Source organism: Muntiacus reevesi, chromosome 11 (genome assembly GCF_963930625.1).
Source record: "Muntiacus reevesi chromosome 11, mMunRee1.1, whole genome shotgun sequence".
In the NCBI taxonomy this organism is placed as follows: Eukaryota; Metazoa; Chordata; class Mammalia; order Artiodactyla; family Cervidae; genus Muntiacus; species Muntiacus reevesi.
The window spans coordinates 80,535,199-80,547,303 of NC_089259.1; the positions used below are offsets into that span (position 1 = coordinate 80,535,199).

A 12,105-nucleotide genomic window follows, 5' to 3' on the forward strand; every position below is an offset into this window, starting at 1 on the left:
GATCCTCTGCAGACCTTGTCCCCAGACGCCCCATCTCCTGCCAGCACCACAGCAGAGGCAGAGTTCACAGAGCATCAGGTCAGTAGTCCCTGGAGCCGTGATTCTCAAACTTGACCGTGAACTAGGATCAGCTAGGGGGTAAGTTCAAAAATGCAAATTCCTTGGCCCCGCCCCTCTAAACGATGATCAGAAAGGTCTGGGTGGAGGATTTCCTTGGTGATCCAGTGGTTAAGCATCTGCCTCCTGATGCAGGGGACACGGATTCGAGCCCTGGTTAGGGAAGACCCCCACCATGCCACAGAATAACTAAGCCTGTGGACCACAATTACTGAGTCCAAGCTTGAGCCTGCAAGTTGCAACCACTGAGCCCACTGAACTAGTTAAGCCTTCGTGCCTAGAGCCCATGCTCTAGTCGCTGTTGCAAACGAGAGGCCACCGCAGCTAGAAGCACCGCAGTGAGGAGTCCTCCCTGCTCCCCGCGACTGGAGAAAGGCCGTGGACAGCAGTGGAGGCCTAGAGCAGCACCAAAAGTAATAAACAAATCAGTAAATCTTAGAAAGAAAAAAAAAAGGTCTGGGTGGGGCCCAAGGCGTGTGCATGTTTATTCGACACCAGAGAGTGCAGTCCGAGTCCCAGACACACCATGGGTGCTCACGCTAGGCACACACTCTAGGTCCTCGGTGGATCGGCCACCCGGTGGGTGCTCCCACGGCCCGTCTCCTGGGCTCACACAGCCCTCCGCCTGCTGCCAGCGCCTGCAGCTGGGCTGGGACCACAGACTTGGAGAGTCAGGGCCTCGCTCTGGGAGACACCAGGCTCACCAGGTGGCGCTGCTGGTGAAAGAGCCTGCTGCCAAGGCAGATTTGTAGACACAGGTTAGATCAGGAAGATCCCCTGGAGGAGGGCAGGGCAGCCCACGCCAGTACTCTTCCCTGGAGAATCCCCATCGACAGAGGAGCCTGGCGGGCTGTGGTTCATGGGTTGCACAACATCGGATTCGACTGAAGTGACTTGGTACGCACACTCTGGAAGAGCCCGCACCTTCCTCACCCCGGCGGGTAAGCCCGCCGCTCTTGCTTTAACTCAGGGAATTAAGACCAGAGATGCTGCCTGCAGCCGTCTCCTCGGAGCTCCTCACCTCTGCACTGCAGTTTTCCTTGGCGATTAGCCACGCCTGCGCTTGACAAGCTCCAGTTGGGAAGATCGTGTGTGTGGTCTGGCCTTTTGTAAACTTCTCTCGCTGGACCCAGGGGCCCAGGAACCTTGATGGATAGTGATTCACACCCAGGGTGAAAGTTGTATACCCCTGTCTTTATACACGGCGAACATAACTCATCTTTCAAGCACACGAACTGCATTTACCTGCTCTTGTGCTACATACAGCGAGTACGTCCAAAAAAGGAGCACGCGCGACTGCAGCTCCCGGCTCACGCCGTCCTCCCGGCCTGGAGTCCCCGGCAGCGCGTTCAGAGGAGTGTGCTAACCGCTGAAACGTGGGGGAAAGACTCCCGTTGCCTTTGAGCCGTTTTACTGAACAGAACATTCGAAAGGAAACCTTTGACGACATGACAATTTCCTTAAAGAGTCGTAGGGGGCCCTGTGCATATAACGTTCTCTGTTACAGGCGTGAGGGACGCTGTCACTTACAGCATGAACCCTTAAGGGGGGAGAAAAAGCAAGTCTGAGTTTCAGTTATGTAAAGACGGAGGGTGGAAAAGAGCGTTTAACCTGGCCTCTGTCTTTTGTGACTTTCAGGCTTTCTCTCCTTTCACCCCCTAAGTAATAAACCAGCAGGAAGGGGAAGGGCGGGCTGAGAGCAGAGCGCCAGGGCTGCGGGACCTGGAAAGGCCCACGCCTGAAGCCTGCTTCCTGCCGTCCAGCAGCTCCTGCTCTTCCCCTCCCGGGTGGCCCAGCTACGTGGCCCAGCCTTGTCTGTCCCCCCAAGGAGAAACACTCAGAGAGCTAAAGCAGTGTTCCCACTGCTGCAAAATTATGAAGTCCGCCTGCTTCAAAATTCATCGATTTTATACGAAGCAAAATCTTTCGCCCAATCCATGCTTCCTACAGGCATCAAACCGCCCTCCTTGAGTGTCTGCACATGTACGGATTTTGTTCAGTATCTCTTCCATGTTACTTTGCCAGCTGGAGACTCTGACTGGCAAGTTTTGAGCTTCTGTTTTGGTGGGAGACCTCTAGCTTTTTCTCTAACTATCCAAATGCAATCAGGATGCCATTCATGAGACGTCCTAGAGCATAGGGTCTTGTGTTAATGACTTATCAACATAATCTCTTAGCTTCCCCTGCAGCTCAGTTGGTAAAGAGTCTGCCTGCAATGCAGGAGACCTGGATTTGATTCCTGGGTCAGGAAATCCCCAGAAGAAGGAAATGGCAACCCACTCCAGTATTCTTGCCTGGGAAATCCCATGGCGAGAGGAGCCTGGTGGGCTACAGTCCACGGGGTCACAAGAGTCGGACGTGACGGAGCGACTAAACCACCAACATAATCTAAAATAAAAACAGGCAGCATGATTTTGTGCTGTATGGTCACTATAACAAAACCTTTTTGTTCATTTCATCGCATATTTAATGCATCTGCCCGGAGGACAAAACACTTGGCTTCTTGCTGCAGAGGCAGAGCTGAGCAATCTGTAGTCACTCTCTCCAGAAACAAGAGAAGGCCCCTCAGAAAACAAGGTGTAACAGGAGCAAAGACAGACAAGGAAAGTTTTCAGACAATCAGTCATCCACTTGTGGGTGTGCGTGTGTGTATGTGTGTGTTCACTCCAGAATCGTCAGATTCCCCTGAAAAGCAGAGGCTAGAATTGTAGATTGGGGCCATGAAGAGGAGGACCCTACACTGCAGGGTCAGCTCTGGGATGTTAAATAACCTGCCAAATACCCACGGATATAGATGCCTTAGCTGGGTGTCCAGAGTCTCATGAGGCACCGCTGTCTCTAATCAGGAAGGCGTGCAGGAGCCAAGCGCCAGGGTGAGATTTCTCAACCCCAATCCAGTGTCACTTGGGACCAGATACGTCTTCACCGTGGAGCGTCCAGGGCACTGTAGGATGTCTGCAGCGTTCTGGTCCTCCCAACCCCTCCGTTGTGACAAACTCAAATGTCTCCAGAAACTGGTCACCCCTGGCTGAGAACCACCGCTCCAGGTGATACAGAAATTTGTTTATATTCAACAATGTGTAATACATAATATATAGCTCACATTCTAATACTGGTAAAGCCACATTCTGGCCTAGGACCAAACTGGGTAGTTGATTGAGAAGTATCTGAAAGTTGTTTATCCGTCTGGCTTTACCTCTTAGCTCAGCTGGTGCTAGTGGTAAAGAATCTGCCTGCAAGTGCAGGAGACACAAGAGATGCAGGTTTGGTCCCTGGGTCGGGAAGATCCCCTGGAGAAGAACATGGCAACCCACTCCAGTATTCCTGCCTGGAGAATCCCATGGACAGAGGAGCCTGGAAGACTACAGTCCATGGGGTCACAAAGAGTCGGACATGACTGCCTGACTGGGCATGACTTATTTTCACTTCAGTTCAGTCGCTCAGTTGTTTCCGACTCTTTGTGACCCCATGGACTGCAGCACCCCAGGCCTCCCTGTCCATCGCCAACTCCCGGAGCTTGCTCAAACTCATGTCCATCGAGTCGGCGATGCCATCCAACCGTCTCATCCTCTGTCGTCCCCTTCTCCTCCTGCCTTGAATCTTTCTCAGCATCATAAAGACTTACCTTACTCAATATGATAATTTTTAGATCCGTCCATGTTGCTGTAAATGGTATCATTCCATTCTTTTTGTGACTGGGTAGCATTCCATTGTGTACACATACCAGGCCTCCTGCCTCCATTCCTCTATCGATGCGCATTCAGGTTGCTTCCGTGTCCTGGCTGTTGTCTGGCAAATAGTGCCGTCATGAACACTGGGGTGCATGTCTCTTTCCGAATTAGAGTTTTCTCTGGATATGTGCTCAGGAGTGGGATTGTGGGATCACACAGTAGCTCTATTTTTAGTTTTTAATGCAGAAGCCATTCCACTTCTCGTCCCGAGGTGACACTTGCTTCCTTCCCAAGGTGTCGCGAAGCCTTTCTAACTTGGGTTAGAGAGTTTTCTGAGCAGGTGAGAGTTTTTGAGACCAAAGGGACCGCAGTGGGACGTGAATCAGCACCATTTTCTCCAACACTGGAGGAGGACTCTGCCCATCCGAACGGGAGAGGCATCCCTGATTCAGCGTGCAGAGGAGAGCCTGGGAAGGCGAGCTTTGAACTTGCTTGGAGTGAGAACTTTACGACCTGAAGACATTGCTCTTATGAATAATTTAAAACTGTCACTGAGTCAAGTTGTTCTTAAAAGAAAAAATTACTTTCACAGTCATGTTTAACCATTAGTAATGATGCTACTTTCTTTTATTACAGGTAATGTATGAAGCTGTTGGAGCAATTGAAAAAAATAAAGACTCCCTTTCTCAGAATCTTCTATTTGTAATGAAAAGTAAGTTTCCCTCCTCTATGGTTAAAATGCCACCCATTCTTTATGTCCCTGGCTCTGAACATGGTCCTGTAAAGTATGCCACCAGCTAAGGATAACTGAATTATCTTTTGCATTCTGATGCCCAGAATAATAAGGGGTGGGTCTTGCCACGCTACACTCTGGTTACAGTTTAATTTGGAGTCTAGTAGAAACCATAATTTAACCAAGCTTTTAGCAGATAGAAATATAAAACACCTTTACCACTCTGGCGGTGTGAATATAAAAAAGCTCTTCTGTGCAGACTGATGAAGATGAATATGGTTTCCAGAGTTATTTAGGCCACAGCAGGGTGAATTCCATTACTTAAGATGACTCGGGAGTACACCTAAGGGTGGTATTTTATTCTTATGCACTTTCAGATATAAAGAGCTGATGTTTATAAAGTAAAATGAGAGTGCAAATTTATATATACATGCACACATGCATATATGTATATAGCAATATAAATTTATAGACAATAGCTACTTAGTGAACCTTAGTACTTTATAAATACATATTTATACATGTAGTACTTTATATACATTTATTTATATATATATCTATAACCCTATAGTACATGTAAAATGACGTACTGTATATATAGAGAGTATATTTATATGCATATATGCCCATATACAGATCTATGTATGACATATAAATTCTATCCCCTTTAGTAATTATTTTATTAATAGCACTTCTGCACTGATTCACATTTTCCTAATAACCTCTTCAACGAATTAAAATGTATCATCTTTTGTGCTTTAAGTTGCTGTAAATGAGATGAAGCCATTTATCACTCCTGGGAAAAGAAGCACACGATAGCCTTTATGAAATAGCTGGATGCCTTTGAGCTGGAAACAAAACATCCGTTATCACTTCTGGCTTGAGGAACATCTTTACCTTAAATCAAATGGCAGAGTTGCAATCTACTGCTTTTCATGGAGAACAACTCCACTTGCCTCTCAGGATGTATGGTTATTGAGTTCTCTTAAAAGCTGAGGCTGATGATAAAAGCATGGACTTGGAATAATATCATGTAAAAAGAAAAGAGTGAGATAATTGATCTTATGATCACTGGAAATACCTTCCTTCTGGTTTTCAAATATTTGGACTTTCACTTATAACATACTTCAGTTTAATCCATATATTTTATGAAGATCCAATGTACAGCACGTTTTCAAAGTTGGCACAGGAATATGTGTTTAGAATGAAAACAAGATAGCGTGTGTTATTGCAATTCTGCTTATCTTAATATTTTAAAGTTACTTATATTTTAAAGTTACTCTTTTGTGTATGCTTCCTGACAAGTGCCAAGAGAAAACAGGTGAATCTGATTTTAAATATTTTAGACTATAGATGCATCTGAACATGAGCATATCATTTACAATGTGTCCTTATATGTTCATGCGAGAGGTGGCAAGCACTTTCTGGGAAGGGCTAGAGGATAAATATTTTACGCTTTGCGAGCGGTAAGTTCACTGTTACAGCGACTCGACTCTGCTATGATAATGAGGCTGTGGCTATAGACAGTACATATGGATGTGGCTGTGTTCCAATAAAACTTTATTTACAAAAACAGGCAATGGGCTGGATTTGGCGCCCAGGCCACAGTGGCTCGCCCATTCTGTCCTACAAGCAAAGTTGGAGGATTGAGATGGTGCTTTATGAATCTGTGGACTGTCCTGACACTGCAAACGGTCATTAAAAGAAAGGGTAGTTTACAGAAAACAGTAATGTTTCCAGACACTTGCTAAGTACTTTGTTTACAGCACCTGATTTGCATGCTATTATCCAAAAGCTCTGCTTGAGGAAGGAGGTGGGGTCTGTGGCAGGATCCTGGCGACCTGGCTGGGTCTGAGACCCCCGCCGGGTGCAGAGGGGAGCTGGGCGACACCAGCTTCAACAGAAGAGCAGCAGGGGTCCCCTGGGCGCCTGGGAGGAGAAGCCAGGTCCACCCGACTCTGAAGGACGCAGAGAAGTTAAAATGCAGACTCTGCAGTCTGTTACCGCCGGTGCTGCTGCTGGGAGTCCTGCCTTCCTGCTTACCGACCCTGGGCGCCTCGGTCAGCTCACCCCCTTTTCCTGGCAGGAAGGCGCCCAGAGCGTTGTGCGGAGACCCCAGCGAGGGGTGCGTCTCACTGCCGCTTGTGCATATGGGGACCTGCAGGAAAATGCCAGCCGCGGGCGACCCCTAGAAATAGAGAAGGGAGGCCAGAGCCGTCGCTGCTGCAGGGGCTTCCTCCCAGGTTCCCGGGCGCGAGGCCGGGCCGGATGTCTCGGCGCACGCGCTGTGCCGGGGGGCGGGGCTTTGCCGGGGGCGGGGCTTCGCCGGGGGGCGGGGCTTCGCTGTCCGCGATGACGCGTCTGCATCCCAGGGCGGCCTTCTGCCCTTGACCTTCACGCGGCCCCAGCCTGCGGTCCAGAGATGGGCAGACGCCTCCGTTACCGTTACGTGTCTCGTAACGGTAGTTCGTAGTTACGTCTAGGGTTGAGAGCCGTAGTGAGACATTTCCCCGGTTACGGGGATGCCTTCTTGCACCGTATTATCCGTGGCTCCATTCATCCAGGGACTAGTTAAAAATATAAATAATATTTTTAGTGTAGTTAAACAGGTCGTGGCGTTGTATGTTCGTTGTTTCACTGTTGTTTTGAAACAGCCTCAGACTTAAAGCAAAGTCGCAGAATTAGTGCAGAGAACTCGCATATGCTCCTTTTCCAGACTGACTTTTTCGTTTCCTTGCTTTTTCTCTCTTGCTATCTCCTTCCCATCTGCGTATGTGCGTACAGTCTCTGAGCCACAGGAGAATGGCCCGAGGTTGTCTTTCTGCCCAAATCCTCCGGTCCATATCCTGAGATCAAGGACGTGACCTCCCTAACCCAGAAAACGAGCAGACTGTTAAATATTGATATGACCCGAGTGCCTAATTCAGAGTCCATGTAACACTTTACTGATTATCCCCCAAATCTCTTTCAGAATGATTTCCCCCCAATTCAGGATCATTTGGTGAGTTTAGTTGCCATTTCTCAGTAGTCTTCTTTAATCTGGGACACTTCCTCAGCTTTTCTTCTTGACATCAATATTTTAAAAAGTGGAAGACCGGTTTTTGAAGAATGTCCCTCAGTGCGGGCTTATTTGCTGTCTCCTCACGTTGGAATCTGTTTCCACCGTCTTGGCAGGAGCCCCACGGAGGTGATGATGTTTCCTTCTTAGCACGTTGTGTTCCAAAGCTCACCGTGACCTTCACCTTGGTCACTCTGTCCTTCAGCGTTCCCTAACGTCACTGTTTTCTATTTGTAACTGATACGTCATTTATAAAGAAGTGTTTAGCACAAGCTTTCACCCATTGGTTTTGACTGAGGCAATGATTCCTGCCTAAATCAGTGATTTCTCTTTTGGTTACAAAAGTGTGATTTTTCTAACCCCATCTTCAGCAATGACATCCTGCTATAAGAACTCTCCTTTCTGATAATTCACGCATCTATCTAGTCATTCATTATCAGTGTGGACTCATGGGTTGTTATTTTATTTAAAGAACACAATTCATCACTGTCATCATTTTGATACTAAAATTGCCCAAGACTTAGCCAGTGAGAATCCCTCCATGCTGGTTCTTGTGTTCTTTTGACAGTTTCTTTCATCTTTTTTTAGCACTGTTTTACATTCTGCCTTTCCAAAATATTCTAAGATCTTCTACCTTGCCTCACATCCTAAACTAGCCACTTGCCCAAGAAGCCTTATTTTATAAACAAATAGTATGAAGAAACTTAGAGATGGGGGCAGGGTGAGCTCACTGCAACTGGAGTCTCACTGCTTTTAGACCCGTTCAGAACTGGAAAATTTAAGATATACGTATAAATTTTATACACACATATATAAAACTGTATATTAAAAATCATGCATTTATTGTGATTCCCAAAACTTAAACCCATAACCACAAGGTTCCTGTTTACCTTCCTGCAATCCATAATTGCGTCTTCCCTTCTCTGTTCCTTCTCCTGGCTCGGTTTTTTTTTTAATTCCTGCAGTGACTTTTCACTGAATGCACTGCTAATAAATATATTAGCTGGGCAAGTGAAATAATCTGAGTGTGGAAATGGGAGAAACCAAGCCACTTTGCTTCTAGCCATTGCTGACGGTCCAGTGGGCTGAGCCTGATCCCAAACAGTTTCTGCATGTTGCATCATTCTTGTAGAAACCCAGAAAGTAGGTCCTCAGTGGTTATTTTATAGAAAAGGAAATTAAGACTTACACACGGCCCGCGTACAGATATAAATAACACGAGAAGCATGCCTTCTAGGTCCTTAACTGACAGACATGGTTCTCACTTGACTGTTCAGATTTGCCACCAAAAATCCATTCATTCATGCAACCTTTTCTCCTTGAGGTGTCAGGAAAGACATATGGACCCAGGATTACTAGAATTTTTGTAACCTGACATCTAAAAGTTACCAACTTGCCTTCACGTTTGCAGCGTAACTGGATCAGAAAATGAGGCACCTCTTCCCCCAACAGCAGAGACAGCCGAGTGAGTCAGGGGCTCCCCCGATGTCTACAGACGCCCTGAGAGCTTCCTCCTGGGGCTGTGGGCTCCTGGCAGTTATTTTCCTGGAACAGAGAGCTGATAATGGAAACCATAAGTCTTCATGACTTGGTCAAGTGCACTGAGGTCTCTTAGGTCTGAGCAGGTCCTATCCGGTTCTGGATATTAGGAGAGCAGCAAGTGCCTCTGAATTTGAGAGCAAAGGTTTCAGGGTGCAGGACGGGGGCAGGAAGAGTTTGGGATCCAGACTCCAGGTGGAGGGCAAAGAAAGTCAAAATCCATCAAATGGTGTGATGAGTAGTGGGGAAAATAAAAACAAAAAGGGCAGAAGGAAATGTAGATTCCCTCCCCACACAGAACACTTTAGTGGTTAGAGCGCTAGGATGAGGAGTAAGCTTCGTGCTTGAGTAAATTGCGATTCTAATGCCACTTACAATATTCATTTATTTATTTCCCAGCTAGTGAAAATGTCGTGATCAATCATTTGTTCCAGTCGAAACTGTCACACACAGGAGCCCTCGTATCTTCCTCTCCTTCTTTTAAATTCAGAGGACGTAAATCTGCCCGGCTCAGTAGGAAAATGACAGCGTCTTCAGTGATGGGAGAAAACAGGAATTACCTAGAACTTAGTAAGGTAGGAGTTCTTTATGATCTGTGTCCAGTTGTTTTTAAATTTGCTTGGCACATTTGCTTCTTCTTTTAAAGAACAAAAAAAAATATTGCACAATCCTCTATGCTAATGGAAAGAAATTGATATTTTAACAAAATTAACGGAAAGACTGCTTACCTAAAGTATAACCCTTGGGGAAAGGATGGTATGAAAGAATGCAATGGAATGAAAACATGATGGCAAATACAGGATTAGGCATTTTATTGGCTGTCTTTGCAACATCTTTTTAAAGTCTCATCTCTGCGACTGTGTTTTTGATGAATGGGAGGTAACTTCGGGGACAGAAGGTTTAAAGGGAATAAACTTAGCTACCTTATTCCGTTGACATTAATCACTTCAGAGGTTTTAGGTCTCTAAACAATAAATTGTAGTTTCTCATACAGACATAGTCTATTTTTCAGGTCCTGAAGTGTTTTCACTGTACGTTTTGTAGATTTTTAACTTATTTTAGCATTACGCTAATTTTTTAATGTGTATTTGTTCCACACCCGCAAGGTTGTACTTACAACCTAAAGATTTTGATGATTTGTAAAAATAGAACAAAAAATTCAGTGAAGAGCTGTTTCAAACTGAAATGTCTTGAGTTTATGAATTCAGTGCCAGTTTGTTTTGCTTGCCTTCACAAAAACTTTAAAAGACGAGAAGTAAGGTTGGGAAGGGGTCCAAGACGATCCATTTTAGAAATTCAGTCGTTGTAGCCTGCTGGAATGCATTTTTGCTTACCAATTAAAATAAAAGCATGATTAAAATCAGCTCTGTTACAGAAGAGTGGCAGAAATGTGTACAGCAGAGATGTATGTGTGTGTGTGTGTGTGTGTGTGTGTGTGTGTTTAGCCGGTAGACCCTAGAGTTTCGAATCTTTTGATATAGTTGTTGCCTAACCGGAGGATCACTGGAATTCCATCTCACTGCATATTAAAATGGCATCTTTTACATAAAAGAGACAAAGAGTTCCCCTTGTAAGGAAGATCTCTATTCCTGGGGGTTTCGCTGAAACTTCTGGCCCCTGCTTTCTCAACCATCCTGGAAATCATGAGCAAGAAATCACCACACACCTCCAAACTGTAATTTTTAACCTTAATTATTAAACATTACGAGGCATAGATGCCATTAGTCTTTCCCCTAAAGGACTGCAAAAGCGAGATAATTCACAGCCTTTCCTCCACCCAGAAAGGGAAATTGAGTGTTCAGTTTCACAGGATGAAGATTTATTTATTATGATTTTTCCTTAAGTGTTCCATCCTTCACTTCCCTCTGAGGGTCCTCACCCCTGCACACACACCCGTGTGACCAGAGGGTTGCTTTCTAGCCACCCTTCCGCTGAGCATCACGCCCAGGTTTGTGTTTATAGAAAACAGGCTGGTCTTCGACCAGTCACTTCATTTTCCCTTCCCTTGTCAGCTACACTTGATCATTCCAGCTTGACACTTCATCTTAATGGGAGGAAATGAGCTACTGCCTTGATAGCAGCACCGTATTGACAAGAATGTTTCATCAAATTTTTCTTCTATCGAGACCTTTTAGTTTAAGATAAATGATTCTCAATCGATAGAGCTGTTGGTCGCAGTCTGTATGATGTTGTGAAATGTAACAGTACATTAGTGGCTGAGGCTCCTCTTAACCCCTGGTAGAATTTAATTAATTACCTTCTGCTCTTTCTTTCTTCACCCACTGCCTTCATTTTCACTTATTCTTTTATATCCATAATCATTTCATTTTTATTGCACGTGAATCTTTTTCTTTAAGAGCTATATATAATTACTCATCAAAAAAAGCCTACCACCATTTTTCATGTCATTTTACTAACCTCTTGTAACATTAAAAAATGAAGAAGAAGAAAAGGAAGGGAGAAAATGAGTAAGACACTGATTATAGTTAACTTAGGAAACAAAACAATGATTATTAAAACAACGAATTTTTGTAACATAAAATAGTGTCGTTTTACCCCAGAATAAGCTACATTTCATGACAAACAATTAGTAATATAATAAAGGAGACCAGGGTCAGTTTATTGTACCACCGAGCTAGTCAACATCTGTTTATTCTCAAATTAAAATAGTTGCAGGTTGGTGACAGCCATGGACTTAAAAGGATGCAGTAAAGGTTATTTTACATATAGTTGCTTATTTTCCTAGCATTGCAGAAAATCACTTGGTGCTGATTTTTATAGCCTGTTTTAAATCTCCATCTGCCTGTGAGTGAACTTGCATGAATGGGAGGGTTAATTTTTTTTCTCCTATACTGGGACCTAGTAAAGTAAACGTGCTCATGCTTTCCTTTTGTTTCATTACAGTTATTAAAGAAGAAAGGAAATTCTACATTTCTTCAAAGACTAGACCGGGGAGGTCCAGCCACCATTGCGTCGCAACTCAGGGT

At 45.0% G+C, this 12,105-nt stretch overlaps 1 protein-coding gene across 1 annotated transcript in view; it reads left to right on the top strand.

Moving 5' to 3' along the window:
* MYO16 (myosin XVI) overlaps nucleotides 1-12,105 on the top strand; it is a 372,035-nt gene that overhangs the window by 226,887 nt on the left and 133,043 nt on the right. Inside the window, exons 23-25 of the mRNA XM_065901993.1 lie at nucleotides 4,425-4,500; nucleotides 9,518-9,693; nucleotides 12,023-12,103. Coding sequence (XP_065758065.1) covers nucleotides 4,425-4,500; nucleotides 9,518-9,693; nucleotides 12,023-12,103 — 333 coding nt within the window. The remainder of the gene's footprint in view (nucleotides 1-4,424; nucleotides 4,501-9,517; nucleotides 9,694-12,022; nucleotides 12,104-12,105) is intronic.